Source organism: Falco rusticolus, chromosome 7, assembly GCF_015220075.1.
Source record: "Falco rusticolus isolate bFalRus1 chromosome 7, bFalRus1.pri, whole genome shotgun sequence".
Taxonomy (NCBI): Eukaryota; Metazoa; Chordata; class Aves; order Falconiformes; family Falconidae; genus Falco; species Falco rusticolus.
Window position 1 is genome coordinate 10642534 of NC_051193.1, and position 22451 is coordinate 10664984.

At 41.5% G+C, this 22451-nt stretch overlaps 1 protein-coding gene across 12 annotated transcripts in view; it reads left to right on the forward strand.

The window, feature by feature from the left end:
- AKAP13 (A-kinase anchoring protein 13) overlaps positions 1 to 22451 on the forward strand; it is a 224658-nt gene that overhangs the window by 83663 nt on the left and 118544 nt on the right. For all 12 annotated transcript variants that reach the window (XM_037396022.1, XM_037396024.1, XM_037396025.1 and 9 more), the window contains exons 6-7: positions 10265 to 10561; positions 21321 to 21504. In XM_037396022.1, the coding sequence (XP_037251919.1) occupies positions 10265 to 10561; positions 21321 to 21504 (481 nt within the window). The remainder of the gene's footprint in view (positions 1 to 10264; positions 10562 to 21320; positions 21505 to 22451) is intronic.

Consider the following 22451-nt stretch of genomic DNA (forward strand, 5'->3'; position numbering starts at 1 on the left):
TACACATAGTAAAAAGCTTTTAAATGTGAGCACGATAATGGAAGGCACGTTTGCCAGGTTAGGGATACTATTGTCTAGTTGGTGTACAGCCTGTCAGGTCCTAGCTACGCTTAGGATATGCTTAACTCTGTGAGGTTCGTTGCTGTGGTCCTGGTGAAATACAGCCTGTCTCCCCTAAATCCTTTTGTGCAGATCAAAGCCAGTTTTCTGACATTATCGTAGTGGCAAGCAGTGTATGGTGCTTCGTGCCATCTCTCCGGCACAACCGGTTCCGATGGGGTGGGTTTTCACAGTAAAGCCCACTGCTCTTTTTAGGCCTTCATGCTGTTAACAAAACAAAACAAATCAGTGTAGCATTTCCCTTTGGTGACTTCAGGACCGTGGGAATGAGCATGTTCCAGGCTGCAGTCCTTACCATTAACCTTTCATTCTGACTTGTTGCTATGCAGCACATTGATACTAGTGTGAGAAAAACGCTTGACATTTTCACTATACACAGTATAGCTTAAGCAATCAAGTGTGTTACTTGGGTTTGCCTTTTTATCGATCTCCTAAGTATTGTTTTATGAGATGCATGTGGAGTACAATTTGGGATAAGGAGTTTTTCCTCCTGGGAATGAGTGGCTAAAAGTTGGCCACTGTATTTTTTCATTTCCTCTGGGTTTTTCTGTGCTGTTTGGGTTGTTCAATTGGCTTGGGAAGAGAAATCTTTTTACAGTTACTGACAACTGGAGCCCCATGCAATCAATTAGACTAGTGCTTATTTTCTCCCAGAGAAGGAAGAAGGGGCGACTCCTTCCCTGCATTTGTGTGGTGGGCGTGGGGCTCTGCCAGCCTTGCTTGCAATGACCTCATCTTCCCCTCGGGACCATGGCTGCGTTGCCAAGAAAGGAACTGAAAAACTCCAGTGTTCCCCTTCAGTCCGTGCAGGAACCGGCATACTTGATGGGATTTCCGGGCAGGAACGATGCTTTCCTATCACTGCTGACCCTGACATCCTTGGAACAGCAGTGGATGTGGCTGTGGCGGTGGCTGCCAGGCGGTACCCAGGGTGATGCTCTGGGCTCTGCACAAATATAACTGAGCCACCAGGGAGGGGTCCCTGGGGCTCGTTTGGTCGCTGTTGGTGGGAAATCTGACTCTGTTTATGATTCAAAGGAAAAACAGGGATTACTCTCAATTGTTCCTTTAATTATAATGGGGGTTTTGTTTGTTTTTTTAACCTGGTAGAGCTGTGATTTTGTGGCATAGGATGCTAGATAGGGATGGGTGCTGTCCCAAAATTCAGCTTGTATCAGACAAACATTTAACAGACCTTTTGCAATGGTAGTCCCATTCCTGCCAGATAGCACACTGTCCAGGGCTGCAGTGCAAGGGAAGAGGTGACATCTCAGAGGTAAAACAACCATTTGGGTAACAGCCTCTTCTGTGCTCATACCTCACTTTGGACAAACTACCTGGAAGAAAAGACTTCAGGGGTAGAGCAGGTGCCAGGGAAAAGCAAAATGGGGAAAACCTGTTATTTTCATGCTTTGCTGACATCAATGTGTTTGTCCGGTGTTGCTTCAGCACTGACTACTCTGATTTCAATAAAAGCATGACTTATTTCAAACCGGCTCTTCCTCTTCCTCCTCCTCCTTCCTGAACTGGACAGTGCATCTGTAATCATGTGTTTACACTATATTCAGCCGGTTGCCTTGGAGATGGTTGTGGTGATTCAGAGCTGGCGTTACTTGACCTCACTGCAGGATTAGCCATGAATAAGAGACAGTGTGTGGGAGACCAGCCCTTGTTTAAACATCCAGACCAAGGCACTCAGCAAGTGTTCTGCAAGGAAACCCTTGCAAACAGCTTTTGGCCAAAATCTTGTCTTTCACTTCCAGCTTTGAGCATCTTTCATTTGTCCCTGCAATGCAAGATGTGTTGTACATCCCTGGGAGCACAGCTTCTCCTTGGAGATGACTCGGGTGGATGGAGGAAGGGCTGATGCACTCAAGCATACTGAGCCTCTCTGCCTGCCTGCCTTGAACCTCCACTTCTTCCTTTCTGGGCTTGCAGGCTCTTCTCTTATCCTCATCCCAAGTTCTCAGAGTTTCCTGTGGTCCCCTGGAGACTTCAGATTAGGTCCATCAGGGGTTGGGATGAAAGGGGCAACCACAAGTCTATTAAAGCTAATGTAAAAAGAAAGCCAGATTTTAAAATTTTTTTTCTTGATTGTGTCAGTAATTTTGGTGATGTATGGAGGCATAAAAAACAAAGGGAAATTATTTGATTACATTTGCTGCCAAAATTAAGTAGAACATTTTAGCAAAGCTTTCAAAGGAAATCACATGAAAAAAAAGTCTTACCATAAGGTGGTTTAATTTTTCACAGATGAGAAACTAAAGAAAATGGAATGGAAATATAAACTGTCAGAATACCTCCTAAATTCTCATTGTGTGTGAAAATTCTGTGTATCCTGAAAGACTTTACCTAAATAAAAGCTTAGAACTGCAGAGTCAAATGACTGACGCATTTTATATAATTACTAAAGCAATCTGCCTCTTTCTTATGCTGCCTTTATCGTCAGTCTTAAACACTGAATATATATAGTTAACAGTATTGTTTAAATGTAAGCTTCTATTTCTGTACAAAATAAAAGAAAGGACTTCTGATTGTTAATTTATGGGAACAGCTTTTTTTACCTGAAGATGTGGCTAAATGTAGAGTCAGCAGTCACTCAAAGGACAAAATATTTACCTGTATTTCTGCGCTTGCTTTGAAGGATGGGATGGGGTAGTTATCCTGCCCCTCTGTTGATTATGTTAATTTAAGGGAAATAATTTCCCGTTGTAAGAAACAGATTCTCATCTAAGCTGATCAAGTATCAAAATAAGCGGCTGAGGTCCAAGAACTAGGCAGCAGGTGATGTTTTGTGTGCTTCCAGTAGCTCTTTTGCCAGCCCAAGTACAAACCAGGTTACACTGTCCAGCTAAGCTGTTTGCCTTACTGAAAAGCTACCAAAAACTTATTTAGCTATTGCTTTATTGTCATTGTTAAATGCTTCAATTTTAAAATGATCTGGTTCAAATACTCCCTAGTTGAAGAAGTTTTCCTTGGTACCAGAGGCTCTCTGCAGTTTTGCAGAGGAATTTCAAATGCTGCCTCATCAGACAGCACATTAAGGTCTGTCAGCATGGCAGGCAGAGATGTAATGGCACTGGATATTGCTCGAGTCTGGATGTTGTTAGTTGCAAAAGCTTGGTCGCTGAAGTTTGAGTATTAAAAAAATAGCAAAGGTCCGAGCAGGGAGGGATGCAGAGAGACGGTATCAGCTCCGTGGCTGTTGCTGCTGAAATTGGACTGTTGGGATTGAATGTGTCCACTTATGTCATGGATGCTTATCCTACTTGGTGTTGGTCGTAAACTGAGCTTTTCAGCAAGTCCTTATTACTGTAGTAACTGATACTGTTATAATCTTTAATATGCATTTTTTTTCTTCCCAACATCTCTGCAGGGTAGGGAGGATAACTGAGACATTGAATGGCCAAGCAGATATCATGTGGTAGTAGTGTAGGTGATCTGTGTTAAAGCAGGGAAGTGAAACTTCATTGCAAGGCAGCAGCCTCATTGCCTGCCTCTGCTGTTAGAGCAGCTTCCCCCCCCCCACTGGAAGAAAACCCAGTTAATAATAAAAAGCCTCAAATCATGATCAAGCAAACAAAGCAACAAAAGAAGGAACAACATCATCTCTGTCCACGAGTCAAAAGCCTTAACCACAGCCTGCTGTGGGCAGTGGAGACTTCTCAGCGCTGGGAAGCTCTTGGGCAGATTTGGGAGAACTTTCTTGCAGGGGAAAGCTAACAAATCAAGCTGGTGTGCTGGGAGCTCGAGTATTTGTGCGGTGCATCTTGTGCAAGTTTGTGTGCCATCATGATAATGGCTGTATTATTTGGCACAAATTTTGCTTTGCATTTAAAGGCTGGTACGTAGCATGCGGGAAATGTCAAAGAGCTCAGCGGAGGAGATTTGGAATGAAATTTCAAACAGGGAAAGATGGTCCAGTACTGTAAATCCAGAGCTGCAGCAGCTCCTAATCAAGCGAAGGGTGAGAAATACCCTGTCTGTGAGCCAAGTTACTGAAACAATTGAGTAAGGACATTTTGTGAGATGTAGTTGCTTTTGTGTGTACTGTTGTATCACTCTGAGCCTTTGCTTTGTAATACCTAAACCACTATTCTCTTGTTGGTTGGTCTCAGAAAGTGCAGGATTCTTGTATGGGTTTCAGAGAGGAGGAGGAGCAAAATTAGAGGCAGAAAAACAGCCTGAGAGACTGACTCCTGGTAGCTGGTTGCCAGCAGTTTCCACAGGGCTGAAACACTCCCATTTATTCCAAATGCCTTGACTCACTGGGAGCTTTGTCTCCATGCTTAAGTTGAGGTGGAGAAGCAGGTTCAGTCTTTAATTTGTTCCCAATTCTGTAGTTCTCAGGTGTTGGGTTGTTTTTTTTTTTGGGGGGGGGAGGGGTTTTTATTACTTTCTTCCTGCTAGTTAAAAGGACAGACTAAAATTAATTTCAATTAGCTTGGAAATATCTGTATTTCAAACTTCTTTTACTGTGAAATCCTTTACATATGTTCATACTTTATCCTCTTCTACTGCAGGCTATGTTTTCCCCTAAGAAACAACTTTTCATAGAAAATTTCATAGAAAATATATTTCATGCATTACAATCTTTTTACTGGTAGACCAAAAGGGTAAACAAGTTGCATAACAAATGACCACTTGGCAATACCATTTGTGGATTTGAAAATACTCTTAATTATGAAACAAAAAAAACCCCCTAAAATAGAATAAAAAAGTGTAGCCAAGGAGGTTTTTTTGCAGTCCATCCTCTTTGGTGTGCTTAATTGCTCTAGGCAGTGTAATTAAAAGGAAATGATGCCAGTTCTAGATGACATCAGTCACAGGAAAAACTGATTGAATCTGTTTTGAGATTATTTAAGATGTAATGTGTAGGGTCTTACACTTCTATAGATTTTTAGGGCATCTACAGTGTAAAGGGACTTGAAAAAATACCTTTCTGCACTCTCCGTATTAATAGTTGAGGGTTTAAAAGGAAAAACAAAGTCTCTAGTTTATTGCTGGTACTGTGCCTATGTATTTCATAAGGTTTCCTGTGTTGCAAGAGTGAATGCAGTAACTGTGTAAATCACACAAATGCACTTCAGATATGGGCTCTGATTTTCAGAACCAGAATTTGGGGTTTCTGAAGCAGAAAAGAAACACTTTTCAGATGGCCCCAGGAGATCCTTTGGTTTCCCTCTTGACAAGTCACCCACCAGATGGCAACATCTCTTGGATGTAAATCCAGGATACTCCATGAGATTCACCACATTTGTTGCCTGGCTTTCTTGTCCTGCTTAAATTTCTTTATAAGACCTCTTTCAACCCAGCTCCACCATGCTAACTCAGAGTATGCAATTAGCACTGGAGTCCTCAGTCACCTACCAGGCAAACCCAAACACGTGCTTCCAGGAGGGCTTTAAATAGCTGCCCAGGCTGGAGGCCCATTGTTTGATAGCTCAAATGTGAATTCTGAAAATAGGAGGTTTGGACAGGATTTCTACTTTTAGAGCAGCAGGAAATGAAATCATGTTTTAGTAAAACTCTGTTTAGGGGTGTTTTGTCTCCATGTGTGTCTTGTTTAATGAGAAAAAGTCTGAAGAGTTTTGCTGCTGCCCTTTTAAGCACACCTCAGATCAAAGGCGCAGGTACCAATTTGATGGACAGGCCTAAGGCTGCACGTCTTGCCCATGCTGTAGAAAATGGCATCATGGCAACTATGAGTTATTAGCTGGACTAGGACTCTCCAGTTCCCGACAAGACAAAGTTGCTCATAATTTGTCAAACTGGGTGCTATTCACCTCAGTGAACATTGTACATATGTTTGCAAGTCAATCACAGACTATTTTAAGATTTCCAAATAATGAAATGTAATTGTATTAATGAATAAACTGATTACTTCTATCTGTCAGACACGTTAAGTCTGCTAATGACTTACAGCTCAGAAATCTCCACCTTTTCGCCTCCTTATTGTTTTGCATCATTATCGTGTAGAGGAGGTAGTGCTATCATACTGATGCACATTATCTCTTTGAGGATAAGTACAGAGAGACCAGAATCCCATGTTGTTATGTTTTGTTCTTGTGTCTTCCCCAAAGCAAGCTTTATTAGGTGGTCCAGGAAAGAATTCTTTGGTTCAGGAGTTGTCTCCTTTAAAATCATTTTTAAAGCGTGGTTTTACATGAAGATCAGGAATTTGCTTTATTGCAACAGAAGCGGTCGCTGCACCCATCTCTGTATAGACTGAAATAGTTTTTTAATTTCTGTATTTTTCATGCAATATGCTGGCACTTGAAAAAAGAGCTCCAAGTAGTAAATAGTTTCCAAGCTAAATGTAATGTAACTGAGGAGCAGAAGGAGAAATGGGGTAAAATGCAATGCAGGAAGAATTAAGGGGTGGGTTATTTGACTTTTATTACAGTTAAGCTATCATATAAATGACCTATTTTGTACTGTGGCAAAAAAAAAAAAAAAATTAAAAAGAGGAGTGTAGCCATACACATGAAGTTATTCTGTGCAGTCTGAGACAGCAGCAAGGTAGGAACACTGTCATGTTTGTCAGAAGAGTTAAAATTTGAACTAATAGTGCTGAATGATACCAGTGTGGCGATGTTGGGTATTTCATCATCTGCTTCTGATGGCTCTTTTGGCCCAAGGGCCTGATTTCTGGAGCAGACTGAAGGCCATCAGGAGGGGTGCTGGGCAGCGCTGCGAACCTGATCACGTAAAATACGCAGCTCTCTCTTTCCTTCTGCGGGTGTGTGCATCTGTGTGATTTATTCAGTTACGTGTGTTTTCAGCAAAATGCAAACCTTTATGAATAGGCTATAAATAGGCTCATCACTTTTCCTGACACACCCAGGTGGTTTTTTTTCACCTTTTTAATGAGTCAGACATTTTTGTTTTCCACATATGGGGAAGGTGTATGAGGGAGTTAAGCAGTCTATAGTTGAACACCCTGATGCTTGCAAAATGCATGACTTTATGCCTAATCCATGTTAGGAGAAAGCCCTGCTGTCTACCAACCAGAGCAGAAAAGAAATGATCAGGAGGAATAGGGTCTGTTCTGGCACTGCTTGGAGCTCTTTGTGATTTTGAGCAAGTTACTTAACCTCATGGAAACAGATTTGGGCTAGTTTTACAGATGATAACCACTTACCTTCTGAGAGAGCCAGAAAACAGAAAACTTCTGCTAATGCTCTGGGAAAAAGGGCTGTTGAAGTTCAGATACTGGTCTAGGCAAAGGAAGCAACGGTCTTTGATGTGGAGAGAAGCATTGCCCCACCAACAGTTCCTTCAGAAGGTTCACGTATTGGGGACATATTTGTTTATATCATTCCTGTAGTGGATTCAAAGCAGGGAGGCAGAGACCTCTTGAGCAATGTTTTTAGTATTGGCCACACTTGTTACTTACTGGCTCCTCTTCTGTTTGAACTATTGCCAGAAGTCAGAACCTGTCCCAGATTCTTACCCCCCGAGTCTGACATCTCCTCAGATGTAAGGAAGGAAAACATCAAAGCAATGTGAGTGGTTGCCCTTTTGAAGAATGTTCCCCAGGGTTTAGCACAATGCTTGTTTGATCCTTTTAGATGAAAATGGATCATCAGCTCTGTCACCTCCCTTTCAAGGCTGTATTAGATATCTGGGAGACTTTCAGGAGAACCATTGCTGGCTGCAGATCAGGACATGGCCTTTTTGTCACTTCCCCTTGTGTTGCATTGAACATTATTGTAGATTTGCTTGATTTTGGGGCATACACTCCATCCAAGGGAACTGTGTAGATCCACAGTGTACCAGTTTAAGGAGACCGTGTGTCTTGACTGAGGTTTTCTAATTGTCATGATGGAGGAGCTTTTGCTGTCCCACAGAAGAGTTGTTTGGCATTATGACAAGTAAGTGACTGTCCCAGAGTGTTTCTCTGTAGCTGCTCAAGGGCAGTGTTTGCCTTCTGCTTCATTCCTGAAAGTCCGCTGGCTTTCTGGCAGAGTAGCCGTATTCTAGGTTATTTTGCAGATGGGATTCTTATGGGAATAGACAGAAAAGAGTTTAAAAAAAATAATGAAAAGTTTAGCTTTTCTCATGCTATTAAGAAGTCTTTTATTATGATTCTTTTTTTTTTTTTTTTTTTTTTTTTAACTGCATTCTAGCAAACTTCCACTGCTTTGCATTAGGGAGAGCCAAGTTCACAGACTTGAGTCAGGTCCTGTAGGATAGCATGGCCTTCTTTGCAGCCTGCACATAAGTCACTGCTTTTGTGGAGGCTACAAACAAAATTAAGAAATTTTATCTGCTCCTTATTCTGATGTCCTTAGGAAGATCAGCAAAGTGAGAAGGTGGAGCGGGAGGGATATACAGTTCTGAACTTCATTAAAGTCAAGTTCGCCCAAAGTTGTACCACCCCCCCACTTCTCCCTTGAACATTTGAGCCTTTTGCTGTGAGGATGAGTGGAGTTTGTGAATGGGCTTCATAAGGGCTGCTGAGTTCCCTGCCCATCCTATTGACTGGTGATGTTTTAGAATGCACGTGCAGTATTTTCAAGAACAGTAGAAGTAGGTCTTCCTACCCGTATTCTTTTCCATAACATCAGTACTAGTAAATCTGTTCCTTCAGCTTTCACAGCATCCTCTTGCTAATAGATGCCCAGTGCTGGAAGGAATGAAGTTTTCTCACCTTTCGGCTTCAAAGCCTCCCAGTTGTATTGAGCTGTTGCAGCAACACCCATGTGTGTTTTCCTCTCCTTCTGCACTTGTCTTTGATACCTTTCCAACTGCATTTGCTCTCCTTAGGAAGCCACACAGCCTTGTCTGTGACAATTTTGGTGCTACCCACAGTGTCCTAATAACAGTTTTGACCTTTCAATTAACTTCAGGATAGCCTCTTTCAGCAGACAAAACCTGTACAGATGCCAAAAGCCGCAGAACAGATTTGGAAGGTTGGCTGAAAGACCATGAAGATTAGGGACATATTTTTCCTTTTGTCAGGGAAATCAACAGCAAAGGGCTCCAACACAAGAAGGAAACTTTCCCACTGACCACAAATAGGGGCTTAAATTGAATTTTCAAGCCTTTAAAAATAAATCGTCATTTTGTATTTAATTAAGCAGGGTTTCATGAATGTAGTAGTATGCTGAGGTCATGGGCAAAAAGAAGCTTTTCCAGTAATTAGTGCAGGGTCCGTGCTGTTCTGGCAAAAACAGCCATGACGTCAGTCTGAGACTGGAACAAGAAACTGTGCTGCATAGTGAACTTGAAACACAAACCTTATTATTGAAGGAGCATGTCTGACAATTAAAAGTGCTGGTTGTGTTGGACACATAGTTTATTTTTCCTTTTAAAATTGCAAAAAGGTGTTGTGGGGTTTGTTTATTTTTTTTTTTTTAGTTTGAGTCAATGAAATTGTTGCCATGCCAGAGCATCTTCTCCTGTTTCTCCTGCCCTAAATAAATAAATATACTTAAAAGTTTTCAAACTTCCAACCTGCTTGTTTTGTAAATATAGAAAGTGGCCATTTCCATGTTTTTATTTAGCAGAAGCAGCTTAGGTTTTGTTTTGTAATGTGAACCCATATAAAAAGAAAGGGCAGGTGCAGTGGTGAGCATGGGGTCTGACGGCTCGCACAGAGCATGCCTGGGCAGGTCGTGCTCTCATAGCCATTGAGGTCTCTGTTTTAGGTGAAATTGTGGTGTTTTCAGTACAAGCCAAGTGTTGTGACAGCATTTGGAGTACGTAGTTTTGCAGTACTCGGATTCTAGTTTCTGGTGAGTTACTGGAGTCCTGTGGAGCTGGAAAAGAAAAGTCTGACCATATAATCTGGCTTTTGGTATGTTAGCAAAATCTTCACTTGATTTAACTTAATGCTTTTGAGTTTACTTGTAGCTGATCAAAAATAGCCTGGTCAGATAAGGGTGGCTTCTATTTCTTGGTTTATATTGTGACAGAGAAAAGTTACACATTTTTTCCTTTTTAAGTCCATAGGAAATACTGATCTCTGATGATACCTATACATTCCCAAGATGGTGTTTGGAGTTGTCACCCTCAGTAACTTGCTCTTACCTCATTTAATGTAAAGACTATATGTGTCAAAGGAGATGCTCAGCTGTGTTTCTTCAGTGCATGCAATAGTTCTTTTTTTACCATTTCCCTTGGTTTTATTTTGCAGGCCACGACTGCTGTGAGACAGTGAAGGTGGCACTTTGTGCTTCTAGAGAAGGTCATCCTGTTCTGGTTGTGGCAGAAGAGAGTTTCCAGTTTGTCCAGGATGAAGCCTACGATGCTGCCCAGTTTCTGGCCACCTGCGCTGGCAACCAGCAGGCACTAAATTTCACCCGGTTCTTGGACCGGTCAAGACCACCTGCTGCTGACGTGGACTTTTTGGATGAGAAAGTGGCTTTGGCTTTTCGACACCTGAAACTGCCAGCAGAATGGAACGTGCTGGGAGCGGACCAGTCCCTGACCGGTGAGGATCTCTAGGGCACACGTGAGACTTGTGGGTTGGGAGAAAGGTAAAAAGCCTGGGAGAGGGTGTTCCTTTCTTTGGGAACCCATGTGCCTTTCAAAAGGTGTGTTGGTCTCTGTGCCTGGAGTTGGGATGTGATGTGCACCACTGTGCCCCTATTACATCTGCATCCTATGCTTTGTACTTCAGCCACCTTAAAATACATAAGGCACTGATGCTTTGTCTTTGTCTTATGAAATAGCACAAGCTGTTGTAAACAGTCAATATTTTAACATATACCCAGAAGGTGGGGATTTTCGTATGTATGCAATGGTATCTGTGTCAGCATCATGCTTCTGAGATTTCCTGAAAGAAACCCGTGTGTAGAAAGTTTGATGCTCCTGGAAATAACATCCTTGTGCCACAAGTTTGGCACTTTTGGTAAATGTTGGTTTTATAGAACACGTGCAAAGCAAGTGTGATGTGTAAAAGAAATCTGATTTTTCTTGGAGAACTTTGGATACTGACCCTGAAGATTTGTGTCGTATTCCTGGTTGCACACTGTCTGGGTGAACATAAGCATTCCGCAAGAAAAGCCTGGACAGATTTGCGAGTATGAGAAGGCAAAGGTGGGGAAGCCTGACCCTGAACTACAGCAGCAAGGGCTACTGAGAGCTTATAAATAAACCCCAAGGCTGGCCCAAAGTCTCTGGTGACTGCTGAGGCAGAAGTGCCAAGGTGTTAGGGGTGCTGTTAGCATGGCTTTGTCCTTGAGTTCTGGGGTTTTTTGGTTTGTTTGGGTGGTTTTTGTTGTGGGTTGTGGTTTGGGGTTTTTTTCTATGTTTTGGGGTTTTTTTTGGTCACAAGGGACTTTAAGGAAGCATATTGAGGGACTGGGAGCTAGTTCCAGTGTGTACAAATCCTTGCTGTAAATTTTCAGGGTATTTTGGCAAATAGTTTCACTTTACAGATGCCTCACAGCCACATTTCTTATCTTTTGTAGGATGCAGTGGCAAAAACACTTGAATAGGAATGGGATGTGGCTTGCTTGGTGCAGCAGGCTCAGTTCTGCTTGCTGCAGCAGGGTTTTCTGCAGGAAATCTTCTTGCTTTATTTTTCACCAACTTGCTGACTGCTTTTGTAAACGTGAATACATGGACAGGCAGATCAAGCAGTGTTAGCAGACATTAAAAGACTTGATTGTTTTTAATTGTTTCTGGGTAGAAATTCAGATGCTGTTCTATGTTTACAAGAAGATAAACACTTGGGTGGTTTTTTTCCTCTGTGTGGAAGACACTGATGTTTGTTTCTGCATTTAAAGAAGTTGTGATAAAAATACAATCAAAATGATCTGAAGTTAATGAAAACTTTGATTGAAGCTCTGAATTGTTGCTGGTTTTGCAGGAAGGCTGAGATCTAGTTTCTCTTTTTGACTTTGATTGTTCTTTGGAAAATCAGCACTTAGGGAAATCAGGCCATAAGATTTACATTGATTTGCTCAGCATGCACTTGTGTGCCTGGAAGCCCTGATCCTGTGGGGCTCTGAATGCTAATGGACCTGTAGAGCATCCATTGCATCCACAGTGAGAAGAGGGAGCTCTATAGTGCTGAGTTTTCTGGCATCTTGTGGTGAGGTTTTTGTAGACAAAAGTGAATAAATATAGTGCCTTTAAATGCAACTTTCATCCAAGAATATTGTGCTATAAAATATATTCTGTGCAGTGAGGCCTTTTATAAATAACTGAAAAGGGTAGTTTATTGATGTCCTTGGCCTGTCGTTCATCTTCTGATCAGCTTTTTTGCTAGAGCTAGATTTATATGGTAATTTTTTTGCAGTGAGATAATTATATGTAGGGAATTTTTGTGATTGTGGCAGGAAAGTTTTGCACGTGTAAGCATCCTTTTGGTCACAAAACTCTGTTTTGCTAGAGTGAGATGGAAGAGGTGTTCCTTATTTATGATGGAGTAGTAGATTATAAAAACCTTTGTGGTAAAATATAGCACCCCTATACTGGTGCTTGTAAGTTAATTTGTGTGTGTGTGTGAGAGAGAGAAGCTCAACAAAGATTGAAACTGTGGGAGCACTGGAACAATTAGACATATTCTGGCCAGTGCCCCTCCAGTGGACACCCTGTCCTGCGCTGTGTCACTACCTATGAACAGCTATTCCAATTCATATTTCACATTTTGCTAAATGTCAACACCAGATACTTCAAATAACCTTCTTGAAGGAGAAAATACTATAGAAATGAGAACAAAAGAAAATGTCAGATCCCTTCTTGAAAGATTTTTAGCACTGCCTCTAAGCTGGCATGTCTCTGTGGGCTCTTGTGGGTTGGAAACAAAACGCTGCTGTTTAGCAAAACCTCTGAACGCAGGAGTGAGCTGGGAGCCTCAGTCAGCTCCCCGAGTGCTGCAGCTTGGTGGGGAGTTGCTGTTCAGAGATGGCTGTTTCTGTCAAACACATTTAAAAGTTGATTTTTCAAAGGACTGAAGTAGGAGTCGGGTTTTTACAAAAACAGTTAGGAAGTAATGGCCTTTCTGCAAGCAGCGGCTGGGGAGATCCACCATCAAGCATGATGCTGTGCTGATTCTTGAGGAGGAGATGTCTCCACATGCAGGCTGCTTCTTGCTTTTAGCTGCACCCAATCCTGACCAGTCTTTGAGCAGAGGGCAGGGAGTTCATTGCACACCCTAGATGGCAGAGAAACAGCTAAAAGTAACACCCAGCTCCATCTGCTGAGGCTGCTAAACCAATCTTTTGTGTCAGTGCAGTGCAAAGTGGGAGGTTAAGGTCCATCCCACCGAGGAGGAGCTGGTGTGTAACACCCGGTGTGCTCATGAGTTCCAGCAGGCTGGTGGTTGCATCCTTAATAAGATCTTCAGTGGTTTGCATTCATCCATTGTTACTCCTTAAGTTATTGCAGCATTTCGCTCCCCCGTGTTTTATAACGCATTAGTAGATTTGCCTTTTAAGTAAATAAGTATGCATGATTACTGTGGACAAAGCTAGGTAAGATTCATCTGTGTGCTTATGTTCTGTTACCAAACCAAGGTCTTCAATCTTTTAAGAGTTTGCTGTTGCTCAAAATTAAATGCGTGGTATGGTCCTATAGCCAAATTAAGAGCATTCTTTTCAGTTGCAGATTAGAAATACCTTCAAAATTATTTAAAACTACTGGAGGACATTTGTGAACATTTTTAGTGCCTTTTTATTTATTTCTATGTAACCTATTGAAGTTAGCTGTTGCTATTTGACGAGAAGTTTATTTGGCTTCAGTAATCCTGGTAATCTCAATCTCCTACACACTAGGTTGTCTTTACATTTATTCCTCTGTTATCTCTTTAGACATCGTTTTCATTAGAACAAATTGAAACTAAAATGAACTTTTTTTTCCTTTATTTTCATCAAGGCATTTTCGAAACCCCACTACATTCATTTGCAGTATTCTCATTCTTTTCTTTTTACTGTACTTGAACAGCAAAAGGTTTTATTGCTTAAGAAGAAACTGTTCCAAACTTAAATGCACTGAGCAGCATTGGTTAATCTAATCCTTACAGTAACATTGTTGTAGGTATTTGGTTAACATTGCTCAAAACCAGGTGTTTACTGATTTCTCTTACTCTGATACAGTGTAAAAGACTAAATATGTTTGTGATCACAAGTCCTTAGTTCTTCCCCCAAAACACTTTGAAAAAGGTAGATTTGTTTGGACCTCAGGAGGCTTTGAATGAACTCTTTGTGCCGAATTTAACACCAGGCTATGTTTTTGTAGGATTGAGGCTTTAATTACAAGATTTTTGTTTAGCAGCCAGCGGTGTGGAGCATGGTACCCAGCCTGGTCTTACCACTGACAGTCATGCTCAGGTGATGGAGAGCAGTGCTTGGACATCGTGAATCCCTGATGGGAAAAGCAAGTTCAGAAAACAGAATCCTCTCTCGTAAACCATTTGTCAGTGGTCTTGCCTTAAAGCTTTCCTGCTTGCTTTCCTGTGGAAAGGTGATATTCTTGCTCAAATTTCTTATTTCTAATTCTTTGCCCTTCTGATTTGATCCTGATTTGACTTTAGTAAGGTGTCTAGGTAACAATTACTTTATGGAATATTTTCCCCTTTAATATATTTATAAAAGCTATTCTCTCAAGCTTTTCCTCGTGACAGCTACTCTCAAAAGATATACTTGGGCTTCAGGGTGTTTTGATCAATATTATATTCCTGTGGAGAAGGAGCACAGCTGACCAACACCCATGGAGCTGACTGGAAAGCAGAAAAGAAGGGAGCTGTGGTGTTTTGGTCCTTTTTACAGTAATGGTGAGCATATTTTTGTTGTCTGGTTTGCTCTTAGGATGTTGTGCATCTGACTTCTAAGTTGCCTCCCAGTCTCCATCTCTTTTACTTTTCTCATTCTCCCTGAACCTACCTGCTCTGTAGGACAGTTGAGGTGCAGCCTTCTACTTGCTATTTCTAGAAGACCTCAGAGAACAAGTCTTAGCTTTTCATCCTTAGCTTAGAGAAAAGGACCCCAGAAAGACTTGCATTAACTATCTATTTACCTGCAGATACAAAGTATTTTACATAGGTCCCAGGTAATGGGACTTCGGGAGAGTAAAGTATCTTCCAGACCCTGCTTGGTGTCACGGTAGCAGAACTGGGGATGGGGGCATCCTAAGATACCTGACTCCAGATGTCTTTGTGCTCCATCCTCTCTTGCTGAGGCAGACAGAAGATACTTAACCATTTGATTAGATGAACTGGATAGCAAAAGAACACCTGGCATGTGCCAAGGCCGAAGGAGATGGAGGAAGGAGCGTTGTGCATGGTGCCACGGTGCTGCTCAGCCGGTGCAGCAGCATGTCCTTGTGTTGCAGGGGCAGGGCAGGTGCACGTGTGTGTAGGGAAGGATTTGCATTGCTGGTAATGAGTGTGTCTGAAACCCCCTGGGCAAGTGTGGCCTGACCTCCTCCCTGCACAGCTGCAGTCCTCATCGTTTCTGTTCTGGGGCAGTTGTGTCCTGAGGACTCTGGTCTCCCCCCAGCCATCCGCTGTCCCTCTGCAGTAGGGATTCCTGGTACTTGTGCTTAATTATCTGTCTATCTGTATGAACTCAAGTGGCATCCATAATTAAGGATTACTCTTCTTACTGTGGTATTCCAAACACAGCATTACTTTCAGGTGCTGTATAATCATGTCCATCTTAATTATTACAAGTGCACTGTACCTTTTTAAAGAACATCGTTACTGCTGTCAAAAGTAGGGTTATTTACTGTTCTCAGTGGCATTTAAAGGCAGCTGCTTAAATGGAACAGATTGTTACACTTTAGGAATCAAAATTTAATATGTATTCTGAGGATGTATGCAATGTAATTATAGAACTGTGTTTTTCTATTTTAAGTGGCTGAAGAGAAAATAAGCTAACTAGAAAACCAGAACAGAATATTTGGAGGCATGAGTAATAATTATGGCTTGCTTGTATTGCGGGGGTGGGGGGGGATCAGAAAAAAAAAAAAAGGGAGGATCCAAGGCTCAGGTATGAAAAACTTGGAGAGGTAATCCTTGAGTTAACTGTTAGTAGTAAACAGATAAACTTCAAAATATCTTTTAGGTAATAATCTGACAAAACCTTTGAGGAAACAGGCTTTTCATTTTGCTCATTAAAAGTAAGCAGTGAAACCCAGACTTTATGGTTACAGTGTCAGATCTGTGAGCTTTCTGAGATGGTGTTTCCAGGAGCTGGTTAATGTTGGCAGAGTGTTGCTGTGATCAGCCACGATACGGAGCCATTCCCCTGGCAGCCTAAGGAGAAGCAATTGCTTTGATGTGCTGGGATATAGTCAGCCAGGATTACCTGCGGATAAGCAGGAGGCCATCTCATTAGATAAAACACTTAACAGCTCTTTAACTTTAGGACCCCAGTTACTGACATCTTGAATATGTACAGCTTCCCAGAAATGCTGTGGAATAAACATCCTGGTGCAGTAAGTACTGCTTGAGAAATGAAATTCCCTGAGCTCACCGGGCAGGAGGTGGGTAGAGAGGGAAATACTTCGCCCTGGTTTGAAATACTCTGCATGGATTTCGGTTATAGTTTTAATAACTTTGCATACAAAACCAGTAAGATTTCAGTGTACAGCGCAATGTGAGTGTTACTGTGATTAGACATCACTAATACGGATTTTTTTAACAAAAAGGGAGGATGTCTGAAGGAAGAAAGTAACCAAAAAGTGCCTTATTTTAAAGAAAAAAAGAAAAACCCCTAGAAAGAGAAGGAAATTTGATTATTGGGAGCTAACATTTTTTTTCTTATGGGGAGATGTTAAAGATGTGCAGCTGATGATGTTTTTTCAGACATAAAGCTTTTATCTGTTCATGTGCTGCCCTCTTTTTAAATAGTTTCTCATTGAACCCTTTCAGTGTAGTAGTAACAGGTATTCTTTTTGTTGGGTTTCATACCCTTTCCAGTCTGCTGCTCACCTTCTCTGCCCTCTGATAAAGGACTGTATGGGATAAATTGGTATGATCTTTTCTGTGCTTTCAGCACAAAGTGGTCTATTCAGCTGTAGTCCTTGATAAGATGTAAAAAAATCTTTTCCATACCTAAATGTAATGTTGTCTGCAGTGGGAAATGGAAAGCAGAAAATAATTCTTGTTCAGGCAGTGTCTGAAACGTGCTGCTCAGTACTCAAAATGTACCACTCAGTCTGTGGCTGAGAAATCATTGGCATGAGAAAGTTTCTGTTCCCTTTGATAATAGTGGGAATGGGGACATGAAGATCCTTTGGTGTGCTCTGAAAAATGTCTTGTTTATTAGACTAAAGAATTACTCACACATCTTGTTATTAACTGAACTCATAACTCCAAATACATCATATTTGCCTTGACCTTTTTTTCAGTACTGTTGCCTGCTGGAGCATTCCTCTAGGACCTCAGTGTTAGGTGATAGCTTGTTTCTGTTTTTTGCTCCCCTTATTTCTCAAGGATTGATCTGAGCAATGAGAACATTTCCACCAGAAAACAAGATTTTGTGGCCACATTTGATGTGGCCAACATTTGATGGTAGATTTCAAAATTGCCAAGTATATGTGATTTTGGGTGAGAACTAACTGAAGGTCACCATCACAGGAAGACTAGTAAGAGATGACAGCCATCCATGGCTGGCTGTTCCTTGATGAGGTGTCTCAGGGCAAGAAGGATAAACTGTTAGATTTGGGTTAGGTGTGGGTTACTCTATATAGAGTGATTTTTAAAAAGGAACAGGTTTTTTTCCTCCTGTTATTTAATCAGGATTGAAATGCAAGTTTTTACTTAGCGAACAGTTTGTGTGTTCTCAGCTGTGTCATACCCAAACTTTTTTTTTAATGTTTGTTTTGTGCTAATAGCACCTTAAATCTTTCCCATTAGCAAAGTACATTTGAAAGTGTTCTGTGGAAATTTTGTCCCTAGTTACCCAGATAAACTGTCTGTTCATGTGTCATAGCTGCAAAAAAAACCTGAACCAAAAACATAAAAATAATATGTCTGAAGTCTTATGTTCTGCCAGCTGGATTAGAGTGCCTTGCCATTATGGAACAATAATCATATGTTTCAACTCTTGCCTATTACTAGGGAACAAGAGAGGAACAAAACAACCTTGGCCTTTCCAGTACCGTGTGTCTTGTATTTCCACAATTTCCTAAGTTACAATAAGTTTTTTGTGGACATTCAAAGGATAGACATTTTGAGATGCATATCTCATGCTTGACATGTGGTAGGAGAGGGAGCTCTGGCTATTGCATGTTAAAGGTTTTGTTATTCTTCCATGCCTGGGACATGCATTTTGCACCATGACAAGACCTTGAAATCATTGACTGAATTTCCCACATTTTATGCTACAAGTTTCATCCCTTCAAAGATAGGAACGCTGGAGGGATCTGTCTGTTTTACTCCCCCTTTCCATCCAGCAACACCCCCGTACTTGATGCAGACCAGCTCTGGCCTCGTTCTGAGCAACACCGTATACAAACAGATGTATTTTTCATTACATATTAATAGTTAATCCAGCCCACAGATGGCACACGCCTTTTTAACTGTAGCCGTGCAAGTTTTGCACACTCCAAAACCTTCTAAAGCCACTGCCTGGAGCCCTTGCAGTTGTTGTATGTACAGTACTTTGTCTCTTTGCTGCCATCATCTGTGCCCATCTGTTAGAATGGCCTCTTGCCAGTTTATATGTTAGGCAGAGCCTTCCAAATGGGCCTGGATAGTGATCTTGTATGCTTAATATGCTCCAGATGGCAACATGCCATGTCTTCTTGTACAAATCTGTGCACGTCGTCGTTGCTCAAAAGCATTGGGGCAGGGCCACATTTAGTTCAGTAGCATTTGTAGACACATCCATTCACATGCTGGAACTACTGCGTCCACTAATTTGCTGATACAGTAGATTGTTTTAAATGAATGGGAAAAAGGTGAGATTTTTCTGAAGTTACCAGTCATATGAGCAGATTACATCAGACGGGCATTTGGGACAAGTGGGAGGGGGCATTTCACGTATGGAAGTGTGAAACAGAGAGGGATGCCCAGTTGGATCAGGGACAGGATGAGTATTTGCTTGCATCTTGCAGAACTTGCAATTGGTATGTGTGTTTATTGGTGAACCGTGAGTTGGTGAGCAGAAGATGCTTCTACCTCACTGTAAGACTTCTCAGCTGAAGGAGGAGGAAACAATTTGGTCTAGGGAACCATGCTTATGCTTTTCAGGTCTGTGCTGCTCAGTTTTGATGCAAGGCTGTCTGGTTTAGTTAGGAAGATGACTTTCCCTTTCAATAAAGCAGCTAGAACAGGAGATCCCATGCTAGAACAGATGTGGTCAGACCAGTGCAACACATTCCTTGTTTGGGCAGCAGTCATTTGCTCTGACAGAAGTGCTTCTGTGCTTTGTACCTCTCGGTAAGAGGAAGAGTGGCACCACTTTAATTATGCCAGCTGACTCCACCAGTGTACAGGTAATGTAGGAGCTTTGTATAAGTACAAGTTCTTTGAGTGAAACCTTGGGCATCTGCTTTCACTCTGGGTAAGTCCTACCTGTATCCACACTTCCTCATTTTGCAACCTCATCAGTAGCCTTTCCTTTATGTCTGGCTATACAGTGTGTTATTTTTCATTTTTCTTTAAATTCAAGGCTGACAACAATTGATTAACTACCTCGTTGTGTTATTTCTAAATTGTAACACGCTATAGCATTTAATACCAAAACCCTTGTCATTACTCTCCCACAGGCTGAACATTTGTCTCTGAGTGAGCTCAGCTATTCCCTTTTTCTCTGATCAGCTGGAACCTCCATTCAGACATGCTCATGTATTCAGGACAGCATGGTTTTGCTTTACGGTAATCAGGAGGAGGTTAGGGGGGAAGGATTGGTTTGTAGCCCAGAGACCTAATTTGGAGTCATTCAGAAGAGAGACGGTGCCAGAAAGTTTTTGGTTTTTGAATACAGATTAATTCTTCAGGAATTGATCCAAAAAGTTGGGGAAAATTGTGTCAGGCAGGGCAGAACTGCCCGTTTTTGCTTTGTTTTTAGCTGAAAGTCTAAATGATGTCCCTTAAGAAAGCAAGTAAGCAAGAAAAACAACAGCACTCTAAAAAAGTGACTTCTCTTGGGGCATGCTTCTTGAGGAAAAAATGCTTAATTAAATCCTAAAGTCATTATGCCTTTTTAAACCTGCTCTGTAGGTTTGGCTGGCAACCAAATTCATAGCACAATAAATCATTGGTATGATATTAAAGGTATTATACCAAGTGTGCTCATTGGCATGGTTTACTGAGACCCAGTTGGTGCTGCTTTGTTGTTGTTGCTGCCAGTCAATACTGAAATCCTTTGTTAATTAATAGAACAAATTTTTATATCTTGCAGTTTTTTTAACCCAAATGCTTTTGTCCTTCATAGAGAAGTAACAGGCTTTGATCTGCAAATAGCTGTATTTCAGCAGTGCATCTGGAGCTCATTTCTGGTTGAAGCTTTTCAGAGCATCGTTCTAGGGCTGCAGCTTTCAGAGTAGGGGAATATTTTCCTAAGATGAAAGCTTAGGCTCAAGAGTGACTTTTATCAAATTAGAAGGTCACGGTTATTAAACATAAAAAGCAGCAGTGGAGATTGCTAGTTTATAAATGCTGCTACTCAAAATGATAGAGTATAGCTACTGTATAAAGCTGAAAAAAAGCTGGTCTGAGGCATAATCAAGCCAGGAAAGCAAAATGCTCACTTTTTTTTTTTTGTCTACACGAGGGGTTTAACTGTTCTCTTTTATAACTGCTTTAGATTTGTGCTTCGAATCTAATTGATTTTTTTCATGCCTTGAGGTCAATTCAGCATCCCATTAAATAACAGAGCTTGTCTGTTCCTAAAACGTGGTCCTGGTTGTGTGAGGAGAAGGCTTGGACGTCTAGAAAAACCCACCTGACCATGCCAGGTTCTGTTTGGAAGTAGTGAAACTTGGTGGTTGCTGTGGCTGTTTATGAAACGGTGGGGTTTTTTAACATTGACTTCTGTGGTCAGTCTCACCCCGACAGGTCCTGAGCACTTCCAGTCCCACTGTAGCATGTCCCTCACTTTAAAATACTGGTCGCTCCTGGATATTGGCAGCCAGTGTGTTTTTCCAGGTGCTGCAGGTTCCTTGGAGCTGACAGCCCAAAAGCCATGCCAGCCGTTGTGTGTGGTGTGGCTGGGAGGTGGGGAGATGGCATTCACCTAACCCACAGCCTACAAATTTCCATTTCTTTCTTTTATGTTCTTCTTTCTTCCCAGAGAACATCCCTCGGGAAACACTGATGCATTTTGCGGTGAGGCTGGGTCTGCTGCGGCTGACGTGGTTTCTGCTCCAGCAGCCGGGTGGAAGAGGAGCTCTCAGCATCCACAACAACGAGGGGGCAACGCCTGTGAGCTTGGCCTTGGAGAGGGGCTACCAGAAGCTGCACCAGCTTTTGACAGAGTAAGGATAATTTGATGGTTCCTCTGCTAGTTTTCTATTCTGTATCATGCTAGCCTTTGCTGTACACTATCAGTGAATAGCGTCCAAGAGCTGTTACTCTATCCTTAAAGGCAATTTTTGTGTAATTCTGCATTTACCTTTGTTGCTAGCGACAATGGGGACAGATCCTTAGGGTTTAGGGGCAATGCAATAACGTTGTTACGTTCTCCTGTTCTGTTACACAGTGTTCTGCTTCCAGCTGTCTCTAAAAGCCCAAAGTGAGTCACTGTAATATTGACTAATTAAGACAAACCTTATGCAAAAACAAGCACAGCTGCCCAAAAGAGGGGAGCTAGTGGGCTTCGTGGTGGTAGTTGTCTGTTGTATTCTTACTTTATAGATTTGGAATTTTTTAGTTAAATGAAATAATGGATCATTTTAAGGCAGCATCTTGTAGAGAATAGGTATCTTAACAGTATAGGTAAAAAAATTAGGTAAGAATTAATGCAAGTATTTAACAGGAGAAAACAGTTCTATTTTGAGTGGTATTGAGAAGCAGCCAGATCTTACAAACTTGAAACAAGTAACCAGTGGCATGAGCATTTACTGCAGTGTTTTACAAGGAATCCTTCAGAAGTTGGCAAGTTATTTTTGAATAGCAAATGTTTGGAGATGTAGCTTTAAAAGCTGAGGCTAATAAAGACAAAAAGCTTAAACAAGTCCCAAGAGGGATATTTGTAAAGGAGAAAAGATTTAGTTTGCATGTGTGTTATTCTGATGCCTGGTTCTCTTAAGCTTTGTTATTAACTTTATTTTTCTGAATTGAATTGTCAGATACTTGGGGTTTGTGTTAAATGACCTAATGTCTTGTTTAGGAGTCTGCTGTGTCATCCACATTATCACGCAACATTTCTCAGTTACAAATTGTAAATTATTCTGCTTTCTATAGCTGTTGGGTGGAGTGTTAG